The following is a 15,468-nucleotide window of genomic DNA, read 5'->3' as shown; positions in this document are numbered from 1 at the left end:
TTTTCTTTTATTCTTTTCTTGTTTTTTACTCTTCGTTTTCTTTTGCATCATGGAAATCTTCCCACTCCAGTGTAGTAGACTGAGGTTGGGGGTCCATTTCCTGTTGTGTCTTTTCGTTTTCCAGAATATCTTGTATCTGATTTTCAGAAGATGTCTCCAGATTTTCTACCTCAGATAAAGCTAGTTATGGGTCTCTTACTAGCAAATGTTTGTGCCATTGTTTTTCCTTGTTTATAGCAGAGGTTTTAAGGACAATCTTGGGTTATACGTACTGTCATGCGGCACCTGGTGCATGGCCTAAGATGGATCAGCTCCTTAAGATGAAATCCATTATGTAGAACAAGGTAGGCACTTTATGTGCATCATCGAAAGTAAGGTTTTCAATCCATACACCTGCTGTGACTTAAAAGCAAATATAAATGGTTGTTAAAAACCATTAAAGAGGAATTAACTTTTATATCATAAAATAGGAAAAAGTTCCCTTGCACAATAATGTTTAAAAGTCAGGCTATAAAACTTGTTTGTTCTTGTACCTAGTTGCTGCATATTATCCTCCATTAGTGCTACAAAAGTAGGAAAAGAAGAGAAAGAAGGGACAGGAAAGAGTTGGAAAAGAAAATGAAAAAACAACCTAAGAATTTTAAGTTGTTTCCAGTTTTATATGTATATAGTGATAAAGCCACCTGCCACAGTTACTGTTATTCACTAAATTTATTCAACTTATTCCCCCAATATATTGCTTTTAAGTTTCATGGCAGTAGGTCTAATGGAATCTGTAGCAAAGAAATCCAAAATATATACATAATATTTATTTTTATTTCAAAATGTTTAGAAATATTTCATAAAATGGGTAAGTATTTATATTGTCATAAGATACAAATATAAATTTGTTATACAGTAAGTATATATTTATAATAAAAACTGTAGACATGTTTAAATGCGTATACAAGTATCAATTACAAACTCTTTGGTAATCGTCAGACTTAACCTGTTTATCGAAGGGTGTTGGAATGTAGTTTACCATCTTGAAAATGGGGGTAGTAATTACCTATTACAGTGTCTATAACAGAGAAGGAGAAAACTCACTCAAGTTTGAGTACTCTTACAATATGTATACCCATATGTCAAGTCCAACTGCAAACAACACAGACCCAGGGGTCAAGCTAGACTTGAAATTTAGGGAGAAGTGTCACTTCCCTTTTTGGACAGAACAGGGAAGGTTAAAGCAGAACAGGGAGCAATGCAAGAAATGCAATGTGCTTGTGTGTTTTCATTCTCTTATTTTATTTATGCCCTCCATTTCACCAATATGCATAGCTGCATTGAACACTGGTATACATTTTGCTGAGTTGTATGTACATTATAAACACGTATGATGCATGTGTAAAAGAATTTATATTCATGTGCTGTGTAGTTCGGCCACATGACTTTAAAAGAGAATATTCAACGCTTTTCTTTGTAATGTATTTTAACTAACTTGATTGCAGTAGTGTAACTAGATTGCAGTATTGTAAGTTAGTTAAAACGCTGAATTATCTACTTTAATCAAGATTTTGTTTACTTTCTGAAAGATTCATTAAAAAACTGCACTTGAAAAAGTTTTGAAACTTGTTTGAAACAACCCTTGTTCCATGGACATAAGAACAAATGCACGTCTTCAGATCATACTGTTTATCCTTATTTCTTTGTTGCCAATAAAACATTACTGGAATTATTCATAGAAAACACATTGAAGCATTAAATGAATGAACTAAACCCTTCATTACAACTGAATCAACATTGCCAACATGCAAGTGTATATGTTTATGGAAAGAGGGGTTTTATTAACATAACCACTCACTTTATAGCTTTGTTACAACAGCCCATTTATAGGATTCCTTATTAATGTTTAATTATTTGTCTATGTTCCTGTATTAATATTAGGCATTGGTTAAACAGTATTTGCTGAATATATTTTGTTTGTATTTTTACAAAAATGACACAAATCAAAAAGCAACTTTGACCTTACAGTGAGTTACAGAGCTACTTTCTAAATTTCACAACATGTCATTGTCCCATATGTTTTTGACCTAAATAATTGCATTTTCAAACTAAATCTTCAATAACATAAAATTTCAACTTTACTTTCTATAAATTGTATAGTTTCCTCAGTATAGCTGCCCAATCATTTACAAAAAGAGACACACTAATAAAGTGGAACTTCCCAAACAAAGTGATGTCCACCATTATTTCCCTATTTTTAAAAGAAAATAATGTACATGCAGCAGGTAAAATATTAATTTCACCAATTCTGTTTTTAAAAAAATAAATTTATATTTATATATGTTTGTTCAACTTTCAAAACACAAGTTTGTATATTTTTATCATCAATGGATAACTTGTGGAAATCAGGCAGTGATATTTGCTATATGACCTAAATGAACTATACACTAACTTCCTTGGGAAAGGGTTAATGGCCAATCAGGCTTTAAAACACATGCCTACTAATGTGCACAAGTTCATTTTTGGCACAATTGATATCAGTATGAGATACTGTATAGCTTGATGAATACATCTTGTCTTGAACTAGGACAAAAGACTCAAAATAACCTGGCTAGAGCAAGGGGGCATCTAAATAAAATTATGGCCACTTAACATACATCTAAAAATTCACATGGTGAAGTAGTTTTCGCTTTCCTTCCAGAATGATGCAAAGTTTGCACTTTTTAGGCAACTTAGTCCCTTATTTGCCTGGTAGCATGACCTGAGCTCCTGATATGCCATTGTATAATCTGCTTCTGCATAATGTGATGGCAGATCTGTGTGTTTACTTTTCAGTTGGACTTGACTTATTAGTGTGTACATATGGTAACATACATTTATCATTCTAAAGCATTTGAGGCCTATACAGTTATAAACATGTGTCGAAAACATGGTGTATGTGAAGTTAACAAATGAATAGAGTTAACTAGTGGTCAACAAGTTAAAGAAAACAGATTTCCTTGAATTTTTTTTAAATGATTCATAAAATTGACAAGAAGCTAGTCATGAACTGCCTGTCAAGCCTGTCCTCATGCTTCAATAATGAGGGCATTTATTTACCTATAAAAAGACTTTGAAAACATTTTACATAAGGTTCATCTCGAGTTTCAATGGACATACACACTGATGCCAAAGCAATTGTCAAGATTCTTTCAACGTTGGTTTGATAACAAGTGGAGGTCAGAAGGCAGTGATCAGTAAAGGCAAATACTTCAGTCCACTTGGCCACCCAGGGTCCCATATGAATGTAAAATAATGATTATTGAAACTATCATAGAAAGCAATTCTCAAACACATTCTACAAGCAAAATGCATGGTTACATTAATGTATTTACAAATGATTTTTTTCATACAATCATTCCTCTGATACCTAGATAGAGACCATGCCCTTGACAAAATTTCTTTCATATAATGCTGATGAAATTACAATCCAGTTGTGTGCACTGAACTACCATATATCCACCTGAAAAATGCATAGACCCAGATCCTTCATTGCAAAATGTGCCAGCAGATCTGGCTCTATGCAGTTTGCTTGGAGAGTTCAGTAGAATGAACAACATAGACCATGATCTCCTGGGACACTATGTGTGATACACACTACAAAAATACTTGAACAGTATGCATAAGCTACTGAATTTGCACTGAACAATATTTGCAAAGGTGGATGACTTAGGCAGTGGCAAATAAGCCTAGAAGTCAGCCCATCAATACATTTATTACATACTTTGAATCAAAATAATAGCATAAACAATGTTATCCTTGAGCTTCTTTTGTGATGTCGCATAACAGAAGAGACATAAATGGAGCTGTTATGTTGATAATAAATTTATCATGGTGCAGAAATTACAGGGCTTTTATCTCCCTGTGATAAATGGTCTCTATTTCTATGTAGTCATCTGTCACCATTATTTGAACATATTCTTTGCCTTTCAAAATAAATATCTTTTGTTTCTTGGCACAAACTACTCTGGATTATATAAAACATGTGTCTCAGTCCTTTCAAGCAGCACTTCTATAGATTTTTGCAATTTTCATTTGCAAAGATAAATGGGACATGGTTTACAGTATAAATCAACCTGAAAAATTATGTATATCTCAAAAGAATATAAAGAACAAAAATCTTTGGAAAATTTGTGTCAAAATTATTATGATGTATGTATATGGCAGCACAATGTCATAGGACTAAGAATGGAACACATTGCCTGGTTGTAATATGTAATAAGATGGATATGTAAAAATGAGAACAAAATAAATGGATATAAATTCTTTGTTTCACTGAAACACCTTGTCTCACTGAAACATCACAAGGATGCACCTGTAAAACTCCATTTTACCCACCCAACATCCCACCTTGGCAAGGTCCAGTGACATGCAGAAAATAAGCTAAAGTGCACTGTTTGAACCTAGTTCATTTCATCAGAAAGGTCACAAGTTCTAAAATTAATATTCAAATATGAATATCATTTGGCAAATATTCAAATCAGAAAGTATTATTCAAATATTCATTTGATGTAATCGGTGAGTTATTCAAGCTTTGGGATGTCATAGTCATCTGGCATGGTGACAATACTTAATACTTTCATAAAATGGGTGCCCACAGCATCCACAGATGAACCATGCAGTGCTGTAAGGGGACACTCTGAAAACTTCCCAGGACACAATAATAACAAAATGAAAAATGCAAACTTTGTCGATTCCAGTTGTTGTACAGTGGTTGTATGACATCTAATCTGACAAAATCACTAGAAGTATAAACACCCTGCAATGTGATTGAATCAGTAAGCTATGAACAGAACAATATTCAAAATAATTGTCCATGAATTTGCTGGTTATGGAGTTGGAAAAATTTGAGTTGAATGGAAATCCATTAAAATTGACATGTTTTTTACATGTGACAAGGGTTTGGGGGTTGGGCAAAGTTAGAAAGACTATAGATTTATCACTGATGCTGGAAAAAGTTTTGAGAGTACCCCTCAAACAGTTCTCCCATGCATCCTCCATCTTCAATGGTTGTCACTAGTTATTCAGATAAAACAATGGTTTTCATCCAAGTCAATCAGACCTCATCTCAGCAAAATTCTTTTGAAATGTCATCCATTTTGTTTATATTTTTAAAAGGATTATGTAGAAAAGTATTAAAAAACCTGTAAGGCAAGACAAGACTATACAGAATTGTGATGGGTCTAAACTGTTGACCAAATCTGCTTGAAATTCTCATTCTGTGGACTCTGATTAAATAAAAACTGGCTGTGATGATGGTAAATATTTGAATATGAATCAAATACAGGCTGAGTAATTTTTAAATAGGTAGTTCAGGTTTTGTTTCAACAGTAGTTGTGGTTAAATTGAAGCTATGTGACTCGAACAGTTGAAGGTCCATGTAATGCCTGGTGGGGTTAGGTGGGGTGACAAGTATCCTTGACTGGTATATAAAGCATATGTTAAACATAATGTTGCATTTATATTTACAGTAAGAGTTCAATCTGAAGATTACTCTATCCTACAATGTTCCACTGAGCTCTAATGTAGGTTTTATTTTATATTACAAAAAGAAAAATATTTTTTATATAGCACTATGCTTCTGAGTTTCTTGTATTAAACTATACAGTAAAACTATATGACTATAAACTAGTCTTAAAACTAAAACTGAAGACACAATAAAAACTTTTGATTAATGTTTTCTTTCTTATAACTGATCAATAAGAACAGAAGTAAAAATTGTATGACACTGTGATCATATTTAACTTTAAATTTCGCAACCAGCACAATGTAAGATAAACAAATCTGTTCTATAAAACAAAAATTGTTAAAGCTACAGTACAATGAAATTTGGTAATGAATTTTAATTTTATGGTAATATGCCATCAGTGGAATAGGCACACAAAGGTTTATCCTGTTAGACTGGCGTTTTATTGACATGATGATGTTAATTGTCATCCTCTTAGACTGGTTTTCTCTTGACAGGGTGATGTTAATTATCATCCTGTTAGACTGGTTTTCTCTTGACATAGTGATGTTAATTATCATCCTGTTAGACTGGTTTTCTCTTTAAATGGTGATGTTAATTATCAGTTCTAGGCTTCATAGTAGGACTGTGTACCTATAAAAAATAAGATTCAAAATTAAATCACAACACCATAACAAAATTAAATTGCTTGGAAAAGTAACTGATGTTTAGTGTAGGTATGAAATACATATTGCAATATCTGACACTTGTGTTTGTAATTATATATAATAGTTTTCAAAATATAAACTGTTCAAAATTAAACAAGTTTTCTGTCCATATAATAATGAATTAAATTTGCATTATATAATAAAATCATTTTCAACAGTACAATATATATATATATATATATATATATATATATATATATAGAGAGAGAGAGAGAGAGAGAGAGATATTGGATACAGATAATTCACATCTTGTTAATAATATATATATTTGATTAGATTATTTTGTTCAATGAAGGAACAAAAAGTTTTAAGTCCTGAAATACAAAAAATCTATTTCATATGATACCATAAGCTTTCATAGCAAATTTCCTTGAATTTCAATGTCTGTTATCTTATGGATTATGCCCACCCACCCACCCACCCAGGATATGTACAAAAGAAATAGAGTCCAAGAAAATATTATTCCCATTATAATATGAAAAATATAACATGATGATTATGAGATATATGAAAACTGACATAATTTCTCAAGCCAAGTATTTTACCATGCAGCATAATGAATAATCCTGTACGGCTGGTTGAACTGAAGAAGATTGGAAAACCTTGAACAGTGGAGGTAAATTCAACTAAATTGGTTTTTGGACACTGACTAAAACTTTCAAGTTAGACATTTTGTTATTTGTGGTTTATTATTAAATTTTGTATGTAAAAGAATGAAAGTTGTTGACTGTCCGAAAATAATTACTGCAAACAAATAATGTTTCCAAAGAAGCATCTCTATGGGTAAAATATATGCACTAGATAGATTTTGATAATGGGCATCTACAAGGGAATGTTTCTCAAAAACAGAATATCAGTGACATCAGTTAATAGTTTCCTCTAGGATAAAGCATGTTATACAATGTCAGCCTATTTATTTAGCACCAACAACAAATACAGCTGACAAATTTTGGGTAGCAACATCATAGTCTATAGAATTTAATTCATTTAGTTGTCTATGCCCATAATCACTCCACATGAAAAGCTCTGCAAATATGAGACCAGTAATTTTATTTCTCAGATAGTTAAGTAAATTCTTGGAAAAGCAGGATTTAAAATATATTTTAACAAGTACAGGAACATTCTGCATAATGCCATACAATTTGAAACAACTCCAGCCTTACAAAGTGATTCTTCAAAGCCAAGAACAGATCATGGTTAATTTTTATTTACATTTGCTTCTTCAGTGAAGACAAGTATAACTTTTAATCACAATAACAATATTAGAATTTGTAAGATGGTCTGTTTGTGTCTAAAGTAAAGATCTATTAAACTGTTCAACAGTTTGCAGTAATCCACAATAAAATGTGTTCTGGTGTACCATATATGGCCAAAGCTAATGGGTTCAAGCACTTCAATTGGTGAAAGAGGCTGACATTCAAAATACTGAGCTGAAACATTGTCACTATGAGCAGATAAGCATTAAATGTCATTCCTTTCATTTTGTAACAATTATTTTCCAAACAATTCACAAAGCTACACTTTCATATATATATGAGCAAAGAAACTAAATGGCTCTGTTTTGAGGAGACAAAAAAGAGGATAATGGAAGTGGTTAATTACAGATTTACTTGGGGGTGGGGTATCTTCTATGCAAAAAGGAGGATAATGGAAGTGGTTAATTACATATTTACATGGGGGTGGGGTATCTTCTATGCAAAAAGGAGGATAATGGAAGTGGTTAATTACAGATTTACTTGGGGTGGGGTATCTTCTATGCAAAAAGGAGGATAATGGAAGTGGTTAATTACAGATTTTCTTGGGGTGGGGTATCTTCTATGCAAAAAAGAGGATAATAGAAGTGGTTAATTACAGATTTACTTGGGGGTGGGGTATCTTCTATGCAAAAAAAGAGGATAATGGAAGTGGATAATTACAGATTTCCTTGGGGTAGGGTATCTTCTATGCAAAAAAGAGGATAATGGAAGTGGTTAATTACAGATTTACTTGGGGGTGGGGTCTCTTCTATGCAAAAAAGAGGATAATGGAAGTGGTCAATTACAGATTTACTTGGGGGTGGGGTATCTTCTATGCAAAAAAAAGAGGATAATGGAAGTGGTTAATTACAGATTTACTTGGGGGTAGGGTATCTTCTATGCAAAAAGAGGATAATGGAAGTGGTTAATTACATATTTACTTGGGGGTGGGGTATCGTCTATGCTGAGGTGATGGGTTGGATGTAAATATAATGGTATGAAACTGATAAGCAATATGACCAAAAACAGAATAACAAAACACCAAAATATATAACCACAAATAAAATGCTCTAAAATTAAAAGAATGATGAAAATAAATACTGTAAAAACCAAAAACACCAATTTAATTTGTGAATGATAAAAATAAATGCTGTAAAAACCAAGAACACCAATTTGCTTTGTGCCAGTACAATGATTATTTTGCAACAAGAATACTATAAATGGTTCATTATAAGCTCAACATATGGTAACTCATATTATTATTTTTTTTACTTATTTTGTTTAAAATAATTTCTTCAGATAATCAGGTACTAAAAGAATTAAGGACAAATCTGATACTGAATATTTGGGACCCTCCATTTATAAGGTTCCTGGAAAATTTCGTGAATATAGAAGGGATTTAATGAAGAAATAAAGGTTTGCTTGGATTGTTTTATTGGTTTTAATGGCATCTTTAACATGGTTTTTGATTTCTCATACTGAGGAAATCAGAGCTATGTGCCCTTCTCAAGGACACACTCTGACATAAATAAAAGAAACTTAAAGCTGATTTTTCCATGCAGTCTTTATAGAAAAAGCATCCATGTACTATGCCAGAGTTAATGCAACTTTGACCTTTCACCCCTTGATTCCAAAATCAGTAGTTTTCTTGCATGCCTCATTTGCAAGCAAAAATATCTGCCAAAAATGTACGTTACTAATAAATTCTGTACAGGGCATTTGTGTTAGAAAATTTCTTGATGTGACAGTGACATTGACATTTGACCTTTTGAGTTTAAATACAATATGCATCTTCTATCTTATATGCAAACCATCCACAAAATCTGGTCAAAGTAAATGACAAAAACACATTAAATTTATGGAAATCTTTCTTCATTCAGCCTTGGTGAACTTGACCTATTTTGACCTGTTAACCAATATTAACAGCTGCCTTTGTTGTCTCAAATGAAAGCCATGCACAAATCTTGCTAAAGATATGTGACTATTTTTATTTTCCTTCTTGAAAACCATTTGACCGTCAAATTTGCCCTAGTGATAACAAAAGCAACATTCTTCCATTCTAAAATGTAAGTCATCAACAAAGTTGATCCAAGGAAGTTAATCATCAACAATCATTTTTCCTTCTTGCAGTCCCCATGTGTCCTTATCTTTTTGATACCAAAGTGAACATGGGTCTGTTATATCTCAAATGCAAGTTGTACACAATTTTCTGTCACAGAAGGTGATAAAGAATTCATTATATTATTATGCAGAAACCATTTTTCTTCTTAAAGTCATCGTGACACTGACCCATTGATGTGTTTTTCTAACCTCAAATGCAAGCTATTCCATAAAGTCTGTCAAGGTATCAAGTTAATGTGTGGAAACCATTTTCCTTATTTTCAGCCTGAAATAAATGAGCTTCTTCCTTGTCCCAAATGCAAACTACTTATAAAGCTGGAAATGGTTGATGACAGATAATAAAGAACTTCAGCTACAGTGTGGAAATGAAATAGGAAGCTCATGGAAAACATAACATGATCTCTCCTTGATATGATCAGCTACAATTTACTATTGAATCTGGATTTGATGAAACAATGCCTATAGTCATGGCTTGTATAATGTGTAAATCCAACTTCAAATTCTTCTGATCTTAATGCAAACATTTTATAATTAAAATAATTAATATATAATTAAAAAAACCGAATGAAATAACATTACTAATTCACATTTTGGAAACTGTCATGCTACTAAATTGTTTACAAGTGTATGAAATTTTTCAATTCACACATTTTATTTATGATTTTCATCCAGGTTTACTAAAATTTTAGCTACAAGTCTGTATTAATGAACTTTATACATTTAGCATGTTTGGAAACTAAATGTAACTGATTTTGAAATAGTACTGGCACAAAGAAGAATGGCTATTTCACCAAAGAAAAGAAGAGGCCCAAGACTGATAACGCTCATCTGGCTAACATAGCTTAACAGGTTACCATTTCACTAAGTAGGTCTAACTAATAAAGTAAAAACACAGCCTATGTACACTATCTCCCCCAAAAAGAAAAAATACTATGTAAACTATCTCTGAAAAACCCACATCCTTTGTAAACTATCTCCCAAACTTTATGTCACACTGATTTGACCTATCTGTTATATCCTAATAAAAATTCCTTCTAAATTTGAATGCATAAACAATATAAAAAGGTTCATGATAATAACTGCAGTCATCCAAGATCCAGATGATAAACCAAACAAATAAAAAATATGGCTTTAGAAGTGGTAAGAAGCCAAGTCAGTTTGATATCAGATTACCTCATTAATATGCATCAATCTCATTCATTACTAAAACAACAAAAAATTTACATATAAGACAAATATTTCCAGGTTTAACCAAATAAGATTAGAAATATGGCTGCCAGAGTGGTAACAATATCAGCCAATCTGATGCAAGATTAACTCATTATGTGTGCACCTCATCTCATTTATTACAGGACTTGTTCAGGAGCTAGATGACATGCATATCATCATCCAAATCTGACCAAAATCAAAACAGAAAAATGGCCTCATGTATGATTAAAAGCTCAGCCAATAAAATGCATCATCACCTCGTTCATATGCATGGATTTCGCTCATTACTGAACTTGTCTGAGATCTTAGTGATATATGCATATATTCCTGGCCTGATCACAGTTGGATCAGAAATAGGATCTTCAGATTGGTAACAATCTCAGCCAATCAGATGCAAGATTACCTCAGAAAAGTGCATGGATCTCAATCATTACTAAACTCATCCAAGATATTAATCACATATTCCAAGTTTCATCAAACTTCAATCAGAAATATGGCCTTCAGAGTGGTAAGAATGTTAGCCAATAAAGTACAAGATCACTTTATTCCTATGCATGAACCTCAGTTTGTTTTTACTTTTCTCAGATTTTGATGATATAAACCCAAGTTCAACATCGGATTAAAACTGGATTAGAAATATGGACTTCCCAAGTCGTAACAAGCAATTGTTTTTGGATGGATTCATGAAATATGACAGATTATATACACATGGCCATAACATAAGCTCTAACCCTTTAAAATCATAAAACTTCAACAAAATAAGCATAAGAGTTGGCAAAGAAACAAAGGAAAAACTAAAATTAAAATAAAAATCAAAAGCGGCATCACTGAAACATCCTTTACCTCTGGGTGTTGAAAACTGTTCCTGCCAATCTAAGAGAAAGAAGACAGAAATCTTAAACCACTGTATTTACCGAGACAAAATGTACTAACAACAGAAATTAGCCAGGTGACCTGTGTTATATAGCATACTAGTCTGGCCAATAATGGTGTACACTGTATCTATTACATCACTGCTTTTTGTTGTTGTTGATTCATTATAGCACTTGCACAATAATAACCAGGTGTAACAACAACAACAAAATACTTCTGCAATTCAGAGATCAAAACATGGTTGGCATCTAATTAGTTTCTCACAGAATCTGTAATGGTACATTATCATTTTTCATCAGAACTCAAACAGGAATTTCACTTTACAAGACTTATTATCAAATTTATATTTATTTATGAAAGTGTTAAAACCATTTGGCATAAGTGACATTTTCCTTGAATGAAATTACTTTGAATATTGTTATTTACAGTGTACAGGGAATGTTGTTAGAATATTTGTTTTAAAATACACTGTACAGGACTTCTTATAAAAAACAGACTTTTTATTAAAAACAGAGAATTTTAAAATTAGGGACAATTTTCTTTGTATTTTCTAGTTTTAAAAATGGGATCCACTCCTGACCCTGTGTTATAAGTGGTCTCATGAGTCATCTGAGTATAAGTTATGAAGGGAGTGGTGTATCTATATTGCATGAACTACAGTCAACTTAACTTGATTTACAATTTATGAAAATGCAACATGAAAGAGAGATTTATTTAACTATGTATTATTTTAAAACCATACAGAGAAACTGCAATAAAATTCAGCGTTCTTGGGACAGCTTAGCTACATGCCAGTTTGAATTATGAGCAAAAAAGATACAGATTGTTAATACTGCTCATAGAACTATATACTCACACTGGGGGGGGGGGATGATTAAAAACATGAGTTGCCATAACTTGCCTGAGGACTTAATTATATCTCAGAAAGATGCAGTACTGCCTAGAGCCCCATACAGGAATATTTGAGATAAAAAATGGAAAAACAAAGCTCTACAGACATAGCTGTTTGAAATATGAAAAGTGAAATGCAACAGTACAAGTCACTGCACACACAAATTTCTCCATTCATTTGTATATAGAAAAAACGCTGACTACATCAATCACATGTCCTGACAATGTTACACCTTTGAGAATAACATATCTTGCTTTCATTTATCTATTATTGTGAAATGTTATACTACTGACACCTTATCAGTTCCAATCAACAATATCAACATTATTTCATTTATCAGAATTAGCTTTCTGTATATTTTCAAAATGTATGTATTAAAATTAGTCACTTCCTTATCTAAAAAAAAAACTAAACAGCTTGATTAGATGTCCTTGACCTACGGAACCAGCTCTAATTATCCAATCTAATGTCACTGTAATATAGTTAAATGATTTTATTTCAGTAAGTGTATTGCTGTTACATTTTATCTAATATATTTGCAGTTATAATCATTTTAAGAGGCACAGTTTATCAATAACTGACATTGGGGTGGTCCATAATTTTCAAACGAGGATCTCAAAATAATGTCAAGCAAATGTTTTCCATAGAATAATTGCAATTACTTTACCCAGTGAAAGAGTCATTCTATTCTTAAATATGTGTGTTTATTTAGCTGTAAATGGCGTGTACTTGAAATAAACAATGAACAGGTTGTGATTATTTCCAGTTATTTGTCACAAGCTGTGCAGGTCATAATTTAGCACACCCTTTCTGCTGCAATGCAGTCTAAATTAATAAAACAGATTAATTCTGATTCTCATCTGCTTCTTTGAAGGAACATATTTACAACTCCATGCTCATTGTTACTCTTTGAATTTGCTATGAAAGCAACTGAAGGTTACAAGAACATGGAAGTAATTCATCGAACTTCAAAATCTAAGCTTAGAACATGGTAAGAACTGGTTGCTGACAAGAAATGGATGCTGACAAGAACTGGTTATTGACAAAAACTGGTTGACACAACGGATCGACAAGAGTCATCAAAAAGCATTACAGCTTATTTAATATTAAAGAGTATACAAAAACTGTATTTCACTGACAACATAGGTACTGTAGTGAAAAGCATTATGGAGAACAAAAAAAGATCTATTCAAAGTCTTAAGAAAAGCAGCTAGAACAATTTTTATGCTATATAAAATATGATATAATCCATGACAATCATACCTTATATTGAGTAATATTAATGATATTGACTATTATTAAATGTGCCAAAAAAACAATGCAAACTAAAAAATGTTTATAATAAAGTTTATTTATTATTGTCAAACTTGAGACACGCAAGCTTGTATTTCCAACAGTAACAAACAAAAGTGGAGTTTTTAGGGCACCCATTACAAGTTACCTATGGATGCTGAAAGTACCATTAATATAAAAAATCCCCACAAAAAAAGCCAGCAACAGTACAGCACTCTCATATTACAGTTCGCTCTCTCTTTTAAATCCACCCCATCTGGATGTGTGGCTTTACAAGAGGGGGAACACATATATGAGTAATAATTACAAATAATGGCAGAATGGATTAAGTAATTTTGAATATTTAATAATTTAATCAAAATCACATACATGTTATGGAATGTGTTAAAGCTTATATTCATTCATTTTATATAAAATAATTATAAATAATCATGTTGCAAAACCATTTTAAAACCTAGTAATAATCACTGTGTCCATTCAATTATCCCACTGCTGCAGAATGCATAATTGACATTTATTTTCGATATTTTGAATGTCAAATTTTTCAGCATGATCACAGAACTCTTCCTCTGTTTGTTTTAGTTGAATTGCATTCATTTTTCCTTCAAAACTTAGAACCTCTAATTACACTGTGTACTATTACAACAACTTGCTCCTTCATTGACAATTGCACCACGGCCAAAATAATTTACAGATATTATACAAGTACTATATCTTTACAGGAAGTAAACTTGTCACATGATCAACTGGATATAATCTGGTACCCTTAAAAATTAATTTGCCATCCAAGAGACCGACAAAAGTCATGATAACTAACATACCATTTTAATTTCATGGCAACTGGATAACATGCTGACTTGAACTGAACAAACCCTTACACCTAAGGAAAACATAACAGTAAAAAAAAGCACCAATGCAACATGCTGAACTTAGAAATCTTCAAATATCTGTGAGAATTTTAGCTGTAAACCTCATTTTGTTGTGTTTTCTGTTGAGGGGTCAATTATTTGTTTTGCTCCAAGATGCTGGCAGAGTTAGAGTGGTGGCTGTCCTAGTGGGGGTTCTTTCAATGCAAACTCATTGGTGCCAACATCAGACGCTTTACTATAACACAATGCTGTTACAAAGTGAGTATGGTTATGGACTCCATTTCATTAAAAAAAACAGTAAAACTGAATGAATTGTGTCCTGTAATTTACTATAACACAGTCTCTCTAAAGGTATATACTCTATACCTACAAAGGAACCATGATGAATATTGTGTCATGTACTTCATTATAAGGCAGTCTCTTTATAAGGGGGTATAAAATATACTTCCCAAGGACTATTATAATGATGGAGTACTCTATAATGTACTTAAGTATAAGGGAGTTTCTCATACCTGTCAACTCTCATGCCGGGAGGGAGAGAAAAAAAACCTCAATTTTTCAGGCTGTTCTATGCCTACATCTGAATCTCAAAATATTTCCTGATTCTTGTAGAGAACTCCCAATTATTATATTCATCTGTTGACTTTTATTTCTCATTTAAAAATCCTACAGAAATAGATATATGGTATCCAATCCACAGAAACCATGTTCCATTTTATCACCTGTGAATACTCTTGTGACAAAATAATTATTTTCACACTACACAGTTTTTTCTTTAGTA

The 15,468-nt window shown here is 32.2% G+C and overlaps 1 protein-coding gene across 1 annotated transcript in view; it reads right to left on the bottom strand.

Moving 5' to 3' along the window:
• Positions 1-798: 798 nt before the first annotated feature.
• The window catches only part of LOC149802771 (uncharacterized), a 308,654-nt gene continuing 293,984 nt past the window's right edge, over positions 799-15,468 (bottom strand). The window contains exons 81-82 of the mRNA XM_089953831.1: positions 11,604-11,633; positions 799-6,121 (exon numbers count right to left, since the gene is read on the bottom strand). Coding sequence (XP_089809957.1) covers positions 6,096-6,121; positions 11,604-11,633 — 56 coding nt within the window. The 3' untranslated portion in view covers positions 799-6,095. The remainder of the gene's footprint in view (positions 6,122-11,603; positions 11,634-15,468) is intronic.

Source organism: Sinohyriopsis cumingii, chromosome 3 (assembly GCF_028554795.1).
Source record: "Sinohyriopsis cumingii isolate HCF-2022 chromosome 3, ASM2855479v2, whole genome shotgun sequence".
NCBI classification, from domain to species: Eukaryota; Metazoa; Mollusca; class Bivalvia; order Unionida; family Unionidae; genus Sinohyriopsis; species Sinohyriopsis cumingii.
Note: the sequence above shows the minus strand (reverse complement) of the source record. Positions and strands in the feature narration are given on the sequence as shown.